The 16,516-nt window shown below is 39.0% G+C and overlaps 1 protein-coding gene across 1 annotated transcript in view; it reads left to right on the top strand.

Annotated features, from left to right (window-relative positions):
• Nucleotides 1–16,516, top strand: part of REV1 (REV1 DNA directed polymerase) — a 101,178-nt gene that overhangs the window by 70,922 nt on the left and 13,740 nt on the right. The window contains exons 9-12 of the mRNA XM_021701189.1: nt 3,115–3,223; nt 7,768–7,896; nt 10,208–10,362; nt 12,750–12,869. Of these exons, the coding sequence (XP_021556864.1) occupies nt 3,115–3,223; nt 7,768–7,896; nt 10,208–10,362; nt 12,750–12,869 (513 nt within the window). The remainder of the gene's footprint in view (nt 1–3,114; nt 3,224–7,767; nt 7,897–10,207; nt 10,363–12,749; nt 12,870–16,516) is intronic.

Raw genomic sequence — 16,516 nt, 5'->3', positions numbered from 1 at the left:
TTGGCTCCTCCGGTGGGTAGAATCTTGCGTTTGCCACGCACGTCTGTAGTTTGGCAGTCTCCGTCCAGAAGTTTGGCCTTCGCAAGTGCACATCCTTTAGGAGTAGCAGAGAACGAGTCCTCTTACGTCTTTCCTTCCTTCACAAGTGATCTGACCATACACAGTTTATTAACAGAATACAGTCATTGGTTACTTAATTATCTTCATCAGTTTAGCCACTGGATTTTCATAACATTGTAATGACCTTTTATAATTCACATCCCCTCCACCTCTAAATGTGGGTGGTAAGTTAGAAGGTAAATATTAGGAGAAATATTGAAAATTCACTTGCCATTGAAAACTGTCAAAAATAGATGTTTCTGTCACTAGAAAAGGTGAATATGATACTTTGCATTTTATATTCTTTCTTTATATCATTCACTTTTATTTCCTAAGCCTTTGACCCGTTAGGAGCTTACCTAAAATATTTATAACATAAAATGAACAGATTGTCCTTTATTATAAAGTTTGGTTGCAGCTAACCTTGTACTTAGAACTTGTTTTTTCAATGCCTTTGTTCTTCTTTCCTTGTTATTCCCTGATCTTTCTTTCTCTGGGTCCTTATCACATGACACCAAATTTTAAAATATCGAAGATCAATTTAGGAATTAGAACCTTTGGCTTCTGCACGCTAGCTTTAAAAAAAAATCAATTCTGATGTTTCGGCTTGTATGTCTAGGCAAAATATTAGAACAGATAGCATCTTCAGCCCTTTATAGGTAGAAACTTTAGTTTCTTATTCATCATATTCAAGAACTCTTTGTCTAAACGGACCAGTGTAACCAGGGGCTCTCCATCCACGACTTCCTTTGGAAGCTGCTTCCTGAGCCATACTCAGCAGTGACGCTTCTCATTGATGGTCTCATTATTTGGAATCCATTTGTACTCAAGATTTTGTGGTTGGGGGCCTTTAGCTCTTCCTGGATTCCAGGATGCAGATGTTTTCTTATCCCTTCGATAGCTTCAGTGTTCGTTCTAAAGAACAACAGTTTTTAAAATCGTGTTAGTTATAGATTTATTCTCAGCGATTTCTTTTTCACAGACTTGGGTCCTGGCTTCTGATTTCTCCAACCGTTCCTCCACATTCTTCATGTGCCCGTCTAGTTTGTCAAGTTTTGATGAGCAGTTCTCTACTTTGCCCTCCAGTGAGGACAGTGTGTCCCTGAATTTCCCTGAGTCTCCCTTGAAGCAACTCACTGCGCTCGTGGAGGGATCCACGCACTCTGCCGCCCTGTGGAAAAGGTCAGCCGGCCCAGTGAAGAGAAACATGAGGTGGTGCCTTTCAGGCAGGGCATTGGGAGCCCAGGGTCCACAGACACCTGTTCTCACCTCAAGCATGGTTTTTCTGTAATTTTCAAGACAAGTATCGTAGATTATTTGACTAGACCTTCAAATAGAAGTCCCCTAGCTCCCCAGCTTTTAAGGCATAAGGTCATGGTTATACCTGTGCAAGGCAGCTGGTTGTGGCTCTTCAAGCTTCAACTCTCTTTGTTGTTTGGTTAGTAGCACCCTCTCTTGAACTGTGATACTGACAATCCTGAAATTCTTGCAGATTTTCAGCTTAGAATAATGGACTCTGAAAGCAGATATTTAGCCTTCTGAGATGCTTCAGAAAACCAGGGAAGGCTGCTTTGCCTTCTGTTTTTAATTTGTCATGGTATAGCATATGTTTATCATAATAGATCAGAAATCATGGCTCAAATTATATACTCTGCTGTTTTAATTTTTTGAGGCAAGTGGGATTTGAGCCCATTAAGATACCAGTCCTTACAGTTTGATTTGCATTTATGGTTTGTGTATATGGGTGCCGGAATCCAAAAATGCTTGTATGGGTTGCGTAGTTGAGTAAAAGATGTTGACAATTTCTGGAGTCAAACCAGGAAGAGTTGTTTTAGCCCACAAAGCTAGACACTTTGCCATGTGTTTCTGGTGCTGCTTTAACTTGGGTGATTTCTCATGGAACATTATATTTGTGAAATAAGCAGAACAGAAATACTCGGTTTGCTAGTTACATATTGTTATAATGTACTCAAAATAGGTTTGTCTAGAATTAATTGAAATGGTGTATCTTGGCTTGTTTTACTAACTAATGGCATTTTTGTTCATTGTATTAGAACTGTGGCTGAGATTGTGTTTTAAGAATATATGTTTTAAAATTATATTCTTGGAACGTAGTAATGTCCTAAGACCAAGAACCGAAGTTGTGTTTTAATCTTTCTCAATTCCTAGTGAAGCTAAAGGAAGTAAAGTGGCATATAGTCAGTGCTCTTGAGGTATGTGCTTTTATAATCTAGTGTGAAGCTGTAAATTTGGCTTGGATGTTAAGAAATACTAGTGAGTAGTACTGTTCAGGCTAGCGTTTTCTGTAAAGCAGTTGGTATTCTGATCACACTTGAATGTTTTTAATTCAACATGCATTGTTAAACCATTAAAGTAGAATTTACTGGAAGGGGTCAATGTTGTGAAGCTCTTTCACCTGATGTGTGTTCAAAAGAAAAATCTTAAATTTAGGATGAAACCTCTTTATGGTATGAGATCTACTGAATTGTTTGATTGACTTGTAGGAAATTGGTGTTTTGTTGAGCATGGTGTTAAGTAGGTTTCAGTTTTGCAGGTAGTTTATTTAGGAAACAGCAAAGAATATTCAGAGAAATGTATATTTTCCATTAACTGTTTCCCATTACAGGGAGCTGTATAATCCTTTCAAGAATATAGGAGGGGATTGATCGTCTTGATAACTTTTCGTCCTTTTTCATCTCAAGAGACTGTTTAAGGGATAGTTTATATTTATCTTTTGATATATTTTGTAAAAAAAATAAAAACACAAGCCTTTACTAAAACAGAACACTTTGAATTTATCATGTTTTTGACTGACCGCTGGTGAAGTATATAATGGAAGCAAACCATTTTAGAGCTATAGGTTTTCTTTTATTAAGACCAGTACCAATGGATATAACTATATTTGGAATTTATTAAACATTTGTATATGAAAGGAATGGAAAATATATTTCTTGAATGAAAGTTAAAGAAAATAAGTTTTTAATGTATAATCATTAAATTTTATTATTTTTAAAGCAGAGATACCAGATTCATCATTGTGGGAGAACCAAGATTCTGCACAAGCAAATGGGATTGATTCTGTTTTGTCAAAGGCTGAAATTGCCTCTTGTAGTTACGAAGCCAGGTATGTGGAAATTAAGTGTGTTGTAATCCTTATAAATAGTTAATTTACTTAGTCATTTTTACAGACGCTTTTGAAGTGGATTCAGATGTGCCAGTCAGGCCTGTGTTACACACATGTTATGGGAAGAAATATTTCAGGGCTTCATCCCTTCAGTTCTTTTTTCCTTTCACAAATACTAGAGAACTTTAAATAAATACCTTAGTTTCCTGATGAAATCAGTAGGTCCGACAGTGGAAACCAAAAGAAACTGGACGTCATTTTTTTTTTTTTTTTTAAGATTTTATTTGAGAGAGAGAACACGCGCGTGCACGCACACAAGCCGCGGGGAGGGGCAGAGGCAGAGGGAGAAGCAGACTCTCCACTGAGCAGGGAGCCCAATTTGGGGCTTGATTCCAGAACTTCAGGATCATGACCTCAGCCGAAGGCAGATGCTTAATTGACTGAGTCACCCAGGCGCCCCATGGACATTGTCATTTTTAAACCATTGTCTTTTGAAGCATGGAATTAAAGAAATTAGATTTTTTTTTTTTAATTTTTTAAAGATTGTGTTTATTCATTTGAGAGAGTGCGTGTGAGGAGAGAGGCAGGGCGGGAGGGAGGGAAAGGGAAAGAATCCCAAGAAGACTCCATGCTGAGTGTGGAGCCCAACATGGGGCTCGATCCCACGACCCTGAGATCATGACGTGAGCCGAAACCAAGAGTCGGACGCTGGCTGAGTGAGCAACCCAGGCGCCCCAAAGAATTAGATATTTTTTAATGGGAGAGGGCCTTAATGTTCTTCTGATCTAATCATTCTTTTTTATAGCTAAGAAAAATCCCTTGTAATTTAAAACTCCTAACACTTAGTATTTTCTTCAAAATAATGTTAAAACTTGATCGCCTATTAAATTACAAGTAAATAATTCCATATTGGTATACCCAATAATCTCCATACTTAAAATTGTAAAGTGTTGTCAATTCATTAGTACCAACTTTGTCTGTAGATCTTTATCTTACTGTAAGCTTAACTTTCAGTAGAAGAGGAAACAGACATATGTATGTAATTTAAAAATAATCAATTGTAATAGTTGTAAAACTAGAGGGAGTAGTAATGAATTGATTAAGAGAACAATCTTTATTGTTTTCTTTCCTGATAACTGAACAGATGTTTTTACCTTTATAACACAGCAAGCATTTACACATTGTTGGCAAGTGTTAAAGTATTTAATAGTAGAGTCCTCTACCAGTTATATTTTCAGTCTTTTTATTTATGGCTTTGTCCTTCATACTTTTCTTTTTTACTGAGATATAATTGACATACAACATTCTCTTAGTTTCAGGTGTACAGCATAATGATTTGATAATATGTAACATTTTTCAGTCCTGATTAAAAGTTGGGATTGGTCGGGCACCTGGGTGGCTCAGTCGTTAAGCGTCTGCCTTTGGCTCAGGTCATGATCCCAGAGTCCTGGGATCGAGCCCCGCATCGGGCTCCCTGCTCAGTGGGAAGCCTGCTTCTCCCTCTCCCACTCCCTGGGCTTGTGTTCCCTCTCTCTCTGTGTCTCTCTCTGTCGAATAAATAAAATCTTTAAAAAAAAAAAAGTTGGGATTGTTCAAGTCTAATAGGAACAAAAAATATTTCAACGTCATCTAACTGAAATAGTTTAAAATCTTGCCAATTATTTTATTAAAAAGATATTTAAGAAAACTTTATAATCAAACATTCATAATTATAAAATATTTAAATTACTTTCCATTTATGACATGTGAAACTTTTACTCCTTAGACTAACTTTGCCTTCCTTATTGACAAAATTACATTTTAACCTTTTTCATTGTTGATAATGTAGCCCAAGAGTTGAAAACTTTAATAAAAATGATAAGTCAAATACCAGATGCATTCTGGATTATTGTATTTTTATTAGCCCTGGCAGTTTAGAGCTGATTTTGTGTTGTGCTCAGTAAGGCTAAGTTATGGTGTGACGACGTGTGCGTCTGGTGGCTGGACAGTTGTGTTCATATCTGGAGGGTGTGTTGAAGCCCAGGAATGCTCTGTCAGTGTTTGAGTTCTGCTCAGCTGGTGGTGAAGTGAAAGCCCCGCCCTCTGTGTACTGCCTGAAGGGTGTCCCTTCTCATTTGGCACCCCCAAGCTGAGTGCTGGCCGGTGGGGAGACGGGGGTGGATAGCAAGTCTACCTCAAGGGTAAAAGTATTTTCCTGTTCCTGAGGGCTTTGGACTCAAGTAGCCACAGCTTGTCTAGGCTCTAGGCTTCTTTTGGTGTTTGGATGTTGCAGTCATATTGCATCAGAGATAGTGATTGTCAAGCTGAATGTATTACAAAATAATTGGGGTGATGATATGTGGGCTAAATACTGTACAGCAAGCCACCTAGGTGTGATTGTTTTAAGGAGATACATAAAGTGATGACAGTGAATTTGAGTGAAAGTTGGAAAAAAAGCCCACACAACCCACAGCAATGGAGTTTGTTTCTTAATTGTGATTTTCATTTTGTAGAAAGCTGTTGATAATGAAAGTCTCTAGAAAACAGTTCTTGGATAACCTTTTCTTGTGGCTGTCCCATAATTACATTTTCCTTAGGTGAAAAGATTTTTTAAAAATATGTATATTCACAGTTGCATCAGAGAAATGTTTCTGGGGTTGGAATGGGGACCTGATTGTGGGGATGATCATCCCAGTTTTATGCAATGGTGAGTTTCCAATAGACACAGACTAATAGTGGGTCTGCAAAGGATGGTGTGTGCACATGAGATGGTAGAAATCATGGAAAGGTAGGATGTATATACAAAGGCTAGAATATGCATTACTGTTAGTCGGTTTACTCATCAGAAAGAGCAAGCTTTATACATAATAAGTGAGAAGGTAAATACCGGATGAATAGGTGATGATATACAAATATCCTCGGATCATATTTTTTAAGATCAAATCATTTTTAAATGATTTTGTAAGGACGCTTTACTGTTCTTAGTTGATATGGATACATATTAACATATTGCATGGACAGTAACCTACATGTGCAGTGTAAGCCTGCAAATAATCTCTTTCTGCAGCATACACTGATGAAGTATTGGTAGTTTATCCTGCATGGGACCTAGTTGACAGGAATAAGATAAGTCACCATAGCATTATTGAAACTGTCTTAAATTGTATGTAATTCTCTATAGACTTCAAAACTATTCTATATATACTTCACTGCCTTACAAAATAAGGTCCATTGACTGTAATCTATCCTTTGCTGGGTGAGTGCAGGGTCGTCCTTGTGAACATCATGGGGTCTGTTTTATTCACCATCTTTTGCCTACCACCTTGCCAAATGCCGGAGACATAAATTTTTGTTGAATGAATGAAAGAATTTTCTTCACCATGCTGTTTGTCAGTTGTCACTTCTTTCACTGTCACTTTTCCTTCCTATTAGATATTTCTCGTCTACTGGGAGCTTTGCAATCATAATTTATTACTCTTTTGGTGTCCATAAGAAATGCATATGATTTTGCCTTTACTTCTGAGTAACTTAGAGGATTCTTTTCCTTCTTGGCTCTCAGTGGTGGTCTGAGATGGGGAGGGTGCCAGAGACCTCCGAGTAATTGAAGCCTAGTATTTATATATTGTTTCTCCAAACAGGGTATATACCACCATACTAAGTAAGCACTTAGTAAATATTATTGAATGAACGTATAAAATAACTATTTGGTGTATTTACATAGGCATATGTAATCTGGTGAAACAGTGCTTATTATTTCGCTTGTGTTTTTACTTTAAAGTATTTTTTCCTTGATTCATTGCAGAGTGGTCAAATGGAATTTTACTAATTATGTATAATTCCATGAGTATAGTTTTGTGCTGAATGCTCCAAATATCAAAGGTAATGTGGGGCATTGAGACACGCAAAAGATTTAAAATATACCATTTTCAATTAGGTCCCTCAAAGTTCTGGAACCCTGGCTCCTGCCCAGAGTGATGTCCTACCATATACAATGCTGTTGGCATCTCAACCACTGTGGAGCCACTTCAGGAGCATGGAATTGGTCAATTGGGAATTGGGTGGTAATAGGATGAGTACATTTTGTCTGTTTGTTACATAGCACTGTTTTGTGTAGTTCTTTCGTTTATATTCTTTGTCTTTGGGGGATACACCCTGGCCAAACCGTGCCATGTGTTAGGGGAAGAAAACCTCTTTTGACAGCATATTCCTGCTCTGTGGTGGTTGTGATATCACCAGCATATGGCAAGCTGGCATCTCTGAAAAGGGGCCAGAGGTCTGAGTCTTAGGAGAAATGTTCAGATACAGACAAGAGCCAAACCTGGTCTTTCAGTAACATTTTGGCACATCTACACATGTCATTTACACTCATCAGACCATTGTGCAATTTTCCTTTGGGGGGGAATCAAACTTGAAAATTTTCTTAATGCTTGTTGTTTATCCCTAATGAGAATTAAATGAAAATTATATATTAGTGGCATGGGGAGACACTGTCAACATTAGATATTTGAGTGAGCATCTGAAAGTTATTCCTAGTGTAACCTCCATTGTGTTTTATTCTTTTCTAGACAAGTTGGCATCAGGAATGGAATGTTTTTTGGGCAAGCTAAACAACTTTGTCCCAACCTTCAAGCTGTTCCATATGATTTTCATGCATATAAGGAAGTTGCGCGAATAATGTATGAAACACTGGCAAGGTACAGCCAACATGCTGTCACTTCCATGTCTCTTCCTTTACTTCTTCTCTCTAACAGTGAGAGAGTCTGGTGTTCTGTAGGGGTGTCAGGGCCACTTTTGCTGGACGCTTCTCTCTGTCAGGAACCCTTTCCTCAGCCAGTCCAGTAATCAGCTCAGTCTTAAGGGACATGTTGGCACTGCTCAGACTGTTCGCTGCTTCCTGACGTCAGTGGAAACTGAGTCTCTGTATAGCTTCAACTCCGTGGCTCTCGTTTTCTTCCTCTGGAACCAAACAGACGGAGAATTGGCATTTTTTAACCTGGTTATTCTTTTACTACGTTTGAATTATAGTTTTGTTTATAATTAGAACTGATGGGTCAACGCGTAGAGACTCGAAAACCATTTATCTTCTAAAATCATTAGGTATGCCAAAAGTTAGTTTTTATAAAAGTTAGTTTTTAGTAGTAGTTTCAGGGTGGTTGATTAGTTGGATTGAGAAAAGGAGATCAACTTTTATTTACAGTATGGGTATATTTAATATTCAAAGCTCAAAATTTAAAATAAGTCTATGGCAGGCTATGTATGCTTTAAAGTAGGAGTCAGCATATTTTTTCTATAAAGGGCTAGATAAGGTCTGTGTTCCAGCTATTCAATTCTGCTGTATAAAGTGAAAGCCACAGACAGATATATTAGTGAATGAGTGTGGTTGTGTTCCATTAAATATTTATTTACCAAAACAGGCATCTGGACAGTAGGCCAAGGTTCGTCGACATCTGGAGTGTATTAATGTTCTAAGAGATACATTTTGCACCTCTGTCTTCACCTCTTCCTCTCCCTTTTTATGCATTATTTTGAATATTTATTGAGGATCTATTAAGTACAAATAGCTGTTGATGCAGCTGGTCCTACGGAGAGAAACAAGATCCCATCTCTACTTGAGCAGGAAAGAGAAAATAAAAGGAACAGATGAAGTTATCTGGCATTAGTATGTAGGTCTGAGTGCTGAATGATAAGCCATTTATAATCACAGCTGTCCTTAAGATCCCACCTATGGGAATGTTGGTGTTACCAAGTGGAAAGTATGCTTTTTAAATCCTGTTCCAGAGTTGGGGTCAATAGAAACATCCAAATGAGTGCTGGGAGTGGATGACTGAGCTGGGTAGTGGTACTACCGTGTTCTGCTTCCAAGTATCAAGGCATTCAGGCAGCTACCAGCCTGAATCTCACATCGGGAGGATTGGAGAGGGACCCATGACACATACTAGTCCTAAGATCCTTTTAGTCTGTGGAGACACTGTCGGTGGCATGTGGCTGTGCTTGGGGGGAAAAAAGCGCACAGTGTTCTCCTACCACCCTTTGGAAATCCTGCCTCGGCTTCATGTTCTCCATGCCTCGGGGCACCTTTCACTGGGAAGTAGAATTCCTCCTGTCAGGTATACCCTTCTGCTCTTACAGATTTCACCCTTTATTTAAAGTGTAAGCAAAACACTCATTTCTTGAATGAATACAGATATTTATTCTTAAGTGAATACAGCCAATTATTCCGATCTGTAACCTGCAGTAAGATGTAGGTGAGATAAGGCATAGTAAACGTTACCATGTAGATTATTGAAGGTACGTTTTTGACCTTGAGGCCTTTCTGGTTGCCTTCCATTTGTGGTCTGCATATTTAATTAGTTTTGGAGCCACAGGACAACTCTGCTCTTCCTTTTCCTCTTCTCTAGCTGATTAAAACAAGTCCTTTGTGTCGGTAGATCATGACCAAAACCCACAGTATTTCCACATTCAGGGAATGTAGTTGGCGTCCTTTCAGACAGGTATTTGGGGGTGACTGGCCTTTATATCCTATATCCTAGGCCTACTACAGTAAAAGGTATTTAATCATGGTATTTTTGTTTGGGAGATAATCAGTTACTTATTTGATTGATTTATGTGACTTTTCTGTCTGTTTAGCATTCTGGTAAACTGTGTTTGAACAGTTTTTAGATTAAATGTTATGACAGTTCTAATTTGCCCACTACTTTTCAATTATTCAGAGCTTTACAAAGGTATCCTCAGCATAGAGAAACTGGAATGAGAATTTCTGCTGTATTTTTGGTAGTTAATATGGAAAATGAGAAAATACTAATTCATTAGTTCTGCAGTTAAAAGTTAGGTGACTAAAGAATGGCACTTGGGCCACTTTAATTAAAATGCTAATACTTTTTAGCATTTTAAGTGTTACAAGGAAATGTGAAGAGAGATGCCAGAGGAAGACTGGGCTTTGCCACATTTGTGTCTCCTCGAGGGCAAGCTCCCGGGTGATTCATTGCCTTTGCTTTGTGTCGACAGCTACACACATAACATCGAAGCTGTCAGTTGTGATGAAGCACTGGTAGATATCACTGAGATCCTTGCAGAGACCAGACTTACTCCTGATGAATTTGCAAATGCTGTCCGCATGGAAATCAAAGACCAGACGAAATGTGCGGCCTCTGTTGGAATTGGTTAGTATCCAGCCTATTTTGTACTCTTCGTTTTACTCAAAGCATTGCTTTGTGATCATTGAATATCATTTAATCTTTACGAGTGATTTTTTAGATTTTGTTTTTTTACCGTACTGCATAGGCCTCTGACTTCTAAGACCCTTTTTAGCGTTGCTCACATTTGTGCAATACGTGAGATGGAAGTGTTAGAGAGGCAAGTAAGTGGTTGATGATGATACTGTCTTTGGGATAAACAAGTTGGAATATTTCTAGTTTTCAAAAACGGGGAGAAGTGAATTCAGTATTTGTAAACATATTCTTTTTAAGTGAGCCAAAGCCACCTTCCAAGCAGGGTGGTTGGGGGGGATTTGGAGTTAAATGTTACTGTGAGTCTTGTTGTAATTCAGTTACTTTGGGAACTTCAGCTTCCTGGAGTGCTCGACCAGTCCTGTCTTCACTCTGAATTCCAGAAGTCACCCTTATCAACCAGTGGCCCTCAGTGATTGTGCTCTCTCTCCCCAGCCCTTGTCTGTTTTATCTTTAATCCTTGTGCTTAGTTTCCTCAGCCGCTCACATCATCTGTCCTTGTTTTGTTGGCTTTTGCAGCTATGCCCTCTGGAGCCCTCTCTTGGATAGCTCCACTTCCCTGAGTCACCTCTTCCCTTCTGAACATACTATACACAATAGCTCTTGCCAGGATACCTCTTTACTTGTGTTCCCTCCGGTACTCTGTACGTCCCAGGCTTGCCAGGTAGATGTAACTTCCTCTTAGCTTGTCGTTGTCATTTCCAACCACTCCTCCTCCATTCTCATTAGAAATCCTCCTTCCTCTGAAGTTCCCTGTCTCATTTGTACCCTTGGGATTTTAATTTATGGAGAGAACTGAGTGATGACACAGAGCAGCCAATGCTGTGGAAAGGTTTTTATTCCTTACACCTGCCAAGAAGAGGAGAGGGCATGCTGTACCATGTAGGGCCACATGGGGAAGCCCCCAGTTTTAGTCAGGAGGCAGAAGCAAGGAGTGAGGGGAAATCCTAGACTGGAGCCTTTATTGGGGTTTCTGTGGGAAAAGCTGGACAGAGTGGAGTAAACAGCTTTGGATTTGCTCTTTTGGATAATCCTGTGGTGTTAGGGTTATAAGCGGGGAATTCTAGTTGCCTGGTACCCTGCCTGGATGACTTAGGGCAGGAAAATACTGTCGTTGTGTGTGAGCTTGATAAGGAGATGTTTGGGGGTGGCTGGCTTGCATGTGAGAGGTGCGCTCCTAAGGGAGGTAGTTGTTTGCTGTCCTTAGAAACTGGCTAGCCTTGGGAGGACCATCTCCCCGCAGCCAGCAAGAGTTTTAAGATATCAAAACATCATAAGATACAGAAAATAAAAAATATTATTAATACATTCACAGCATTCCTCCAGTTCCTAGCTAGCCTACCTTTCAACTCCCCTGTGTTTGGCCTGCAGATCCTTCTCAGCGTCCTTTTAGGGCTTATTTTCTGTATTCCAGTATCTGGCATGGGTTTAGTTGTTTAAATCATGCTTCTTTTTAATTCAGAGGTGTGACAATATGAGTACATTCTTTTAAGTTCAGTCACGCAATTAAAATGAAAATCCCACGTGATATTTCCACTCCTCAGCCCCTTTTGCCTCTCCACAACTCTCACCCTTTTATCATTGTGGTGTGACTTTGCAGAACTTTTTCTCTTCATGAATATCTGCACATTTACCCTAGGAAAGCACATAGCTGTTACATAAGTCTTCCGTAAAACCGTGCCGTGTCCTTTCTGTGTCTTCCCTAAGTTTCGACATCCTCCTCTCACAGAGCCCTGATGAGGTCTCTGTCCCCCGTAGCCTTTTCCGCTGTCTGCTTGACTTCTCCACGTCCACACCCCACCTGGGACCTTGCTGTCACCGTCAGTTTGTGCGACTCTTCTACCCTCCGTTCCCACTGCACATGTTCTGATTGTATAGTGAGACTTTGGGTTCTTCGGGCTCCCTTTTACCCCCTGTCCAGTAGCATGTCATTGGCTTTATTTCCCTGCTCAGTCTGGACGCACTGGTTGGCAGGATGATGGAATTTCTGACTGTTGCCTCCGATGCCTGCATCTCTGAACATAAGGTTTAGGGGCTGCTTTCTCCCTTCCTTTACCCCAGGGTAGGGGATGTTGAAATGACACCCGGTTTGGGAACAAAGGGAAACCTCTCTCCAGTATCAATGCAGGTTATAATATGTCCTATTTAACAAAATTCTGCCTGTTTTGTACTGTATTTGAAATGATCAGAATTGCAAATTATTTTCATTGTTTTTGAAAGAAATTTGGTAGGTAACCTGTCTGTAGATGTCTTTGTTAAGAAATTTAAAAATAATTGTGGTGAATATTTTTTTGAAAACCGTTTTTTTTTTAACTTTATAGGTTCTAATATTCTCCTTGCTAGAATGGCAACTAGAAAAGCAAAACCAGATGGCCAGTACCACTTAAAACCAGAAGAAGTTGATGATTTTATCAGAGGTCAGCTAGTTAGTAATCTGCCAGGTAAATACAGATCTTTGCTTTTTAACTTTGGTTTATTGTAAACATCTATTAATGCTTTTCACAGTTCTACAACGTTACTCTCTTTTCCGAAACATGAATTAAATATTTTTATCCATGATTGAGTGCCATGAGAAACAGAATTTGGAATTCCTCAATGATTAATCCCCTCAGTTGACTAATCAGGACCTGAATGTTACCTTTTACTTCTGTTTCTCACATATTTTACTTTAAATATTTCTCAAGTGGCAAGATCAGGGAATTCCTAGAAATCATTTTAAAGAAAATATGATGAAATTGACTTTTGGTTCTTTAAATAAATCATAATTGAAATTGTCCATTTCTAGGCCAAATATAAAGTTCTGAGAATCGATTCCTCTGTTTACAAAATTACACTGATGGACTCATGACAGGTTTCTGAGTTTAGTAAGCAAATAGCCTTAAAAGTAGAAGATGTATGAATCCTATTAGGAAGAATAAAACCTAAAGACAAAGTATTATGTTTTGTTAACTCAGAGGTAGAAGTAAAATGTCCATCTCCACCTTTCTCCGCTAAGGGCCAGGATCTTTAGTTATTTTATATTGTTGTGTAGTTACTGTGTGGCTAACCTAGCTTGTAAAAATCTTTCCATAGAGAAATCATCAAATATAATTAATTATAACTGAAAAACAGTTGCCCTTTTGGGACCTTGAGGAGATGTAATTTTTTTGTGTAGGACAATTCATTTCACAATTAATAATTACAGGACAGTTCCTTTCACAGTTATTAAATATTTAGATTTGCTTGCTATGGTAGATACCTCTTTCTAAGAAGTGTTTCTAAACCATGCAGTAATCCTTGCTTGATACTGTTTCAGATAATCCTCCTGTTTGTTAAAAAACACACTGTTAGTTTCACAAAGCTCCTGTGTATTTGTGGTGGGGAAATTCAAGACTGTACATTTTCAGTGAAAGGTTTTTTTTAATTCATTTGCTTGTGAAAAGTGGATTTAGTGATCATTTTTAGATGCATATTCTTAAACCTAAAATAGTATATCTGAAACTTAGAAATTTCTGTTACAGGCTATCAAATATTAAATGAGCAAAATGCCATTTTATGGTAGGTTAGTTGTAAAGCTTCCTGACCCCCTAATAAATAACTTAAAAGAATGTATTAGTGTTAGTTAGAAATGTGAAATAGGACATTTTGATGGTCAGTTTGAGATTAAATTGGAGGAATAATTAACCTTCTAAAATCAAGCTTAGCAAATTACTTTATTAGACAGTACAATTTAAAGTTTTAAAGTTTTAATAACACATCCTATTGCAGGCTTCTATAAGAAGGAACTGGTACAGTGTATTTAAAGCTGCACGTGAACTACGCGTCCAGACTTCCTATACTAGCCATCTCTATTAGCTTGCTCAGGTTGCCTTCAATTTCCTAAGCGATATCCAAAATGTAGTGGGAGGGCAACAAGATTGGCTCCCTCTGGCAAGCCACCCTCCCATGTGGCCTCCTCTCTTCTTCAAAACCAGGTTGTATCCACCCAAAATTCTTCATGTGATTTCCATATGTCTGTTGACTTTTATCACATTCCCAAATTCTTAATCAGATAGATTGAGAACCTTTCACAAAGGCACGCAGAATGTCACCTTCTGCTGTTGTTAGGCCTGTATGGAAGATGGCATTGTAATCAATCTACAGAACGCAGGCTGTTCTTCTAAAAAAAGATTTCACATGCATTTGGGACCCATCCCTGGTAGAGGGCCCGCTTAGTAAACGTTGAGAATTGTTACAATAAAGAAACCTATTTATCTTTGTTAAAAAATAGTAATTTCCCACAGATATTTGAAGATCAATATATAGTGCCTATTAACATCTTGTGGGACATGCTTTGGGGAAGTTTGCTCTCTAACCAAGAAGCCAGAAGAAACTCAGGATAAATACACCTCACCTGTTGTCCTCTACAAGCTCTCTTTGGCCCCCTGTGCCCATAAGTGTGTACTTGGCACACAGTGTGTCCAGCACAGTATACACAATTATCGGAGCTACACGAGCAGGAGAAAACACATTACTAAGTAAGTTTATATTTTAGGGGATTCTACAGAATAATGATTGTATGTTATGCTAACAAATAAATTACCTAATGGGATCTGTTTATTTAATGATAGAAAGGATCATCCCCACCGACTATTTAAATACAATAACCTGTTTCTATGAATTCTTTTGGATCTCTGCCAGGCCGTTCACCTCATGCATGTGCCCCTACCCTGAGGGCCTTCTGCACCTGGTACAGCCCGCGCTGGGTTTGGGCCCCCGGCCATTCTTAGAGAAACACCACCACTGTGTAGGTGAACATAAAGATCTGCACTGTTCCCATATGGGAACCAGTAGCTAAGTGAAGCCAGTAAAATTTCAAGTTAAATTAATTACAGTCAAATAAAATTAAAATTCAGTTCCTCATTTACACTAGCCACATTCTGGTGCTCAACAGCGTCATGTGGCAAGTGCCCACTGGATTGGACAGCACAGATAGAGAACGTTTTCATCCTCACAGAAAGTTCTACTGGACGGTGCTAATTTAGATGGTGAAAACCTTATTCTTTAAAACTTTATTCTTCCATCTCTCTGCTGTACTGTCAAGTCTGGATGCCAGGGGAGGAGACATTACTGGCTGTTTTTGAGAGTAATAGTTCTTCCCTTCAAGGACAGAAAGCAAGTCTTTGTCCCAGTGGCTTGACCAGGAGCTTCCACATCCTTTTTTTTTTCTTCTCTCCTTCTCGGAGTCTTGGTTCTAAGCTAGCATGTTTTCCTTCACTTTTTCCTTCCTAGGTGGCTGCACTCAATTTGAGTGTCCTTAGAGGTGCCTCCTTTTCCTTACAAACGCTTTCATGAGGCAGGCAATTAAACAAACAACCCTGTCAGGCTTTTGGTGCTGATTCATTTTTCCTCCCCACTCAGTATAGTAGGGGTTAGAGGTGGGCCACCGCCCCACATGCCTTCCTCCCCACAGGGACAGTTTACTTAGATTAGGTTGATTGTGGTTAATTTGGTGATATTTGATACGATAGCCTTTCTTTGGCACGTACTAGCGACTAATAATTCTGTTCCACTGTATTGAAGATATTCTCAAAAACAATACGTTTTTCTCCTGCCCCACGCCAGCACACATAGAAATAATCCCGGATTAGTGCCTCTCGCTGATTTGTAAGTCAGTGAGAATGTATCAGTTCTCCAGATCTCTAAGGGAAAGATCATGATCATAGTTTGAGAGTGCGGAGTGGGGCAACAGAGATGAAAAGCCTTTCCTGAACGATGAACAGTGTGTAGAATGTTTGACTTTGGCCAGCCTCTTGTATGATTTGCTTCTTACCTTGGGTTTCTCCTCTCCATCTTGAAAAATACTCAGATGGAAAAAAAAAGAAGAAAAATACTCAGATGGGTTTCACTTAGAATTTCACCTTTTTGTAAATGGTATTCCCCTGGCAGATTTTGGTGATGTTAAAGCAGACTCTGGTATTCTTTCTTGTTCCCGCAGACTCTTGTATTCTTTCTTGTTCTCTCTTCTTACTTGAACTTTAAAATGGCACAGATGGGAGGCAGTGCCCTTAACACCTTTCGTCTCGTCCACGAGGGAATGACTTTTTCTTGGTTTGAACTTGTCTTGCCC

The sequence above is a fragment of the Neomonachus schauinslandi genome, chromosome 10, assembly GCF_002201575.2.
Source record: "Neomonachus schauinslandi chromosome 10, ASM220157v2, whole genome shotgun sequence".
NCBI classification, from domain to species: Eukaryota; Metazoa; Chordata; class Mammalia; order Carnivora; family Phocidae; genus Neomonachus; species Neomonachus schauinslandi.
Note: the sequence above shows the minus strand (reverse complement) of the source record. Positions and strands in the feature narration are given on the sequence as shown.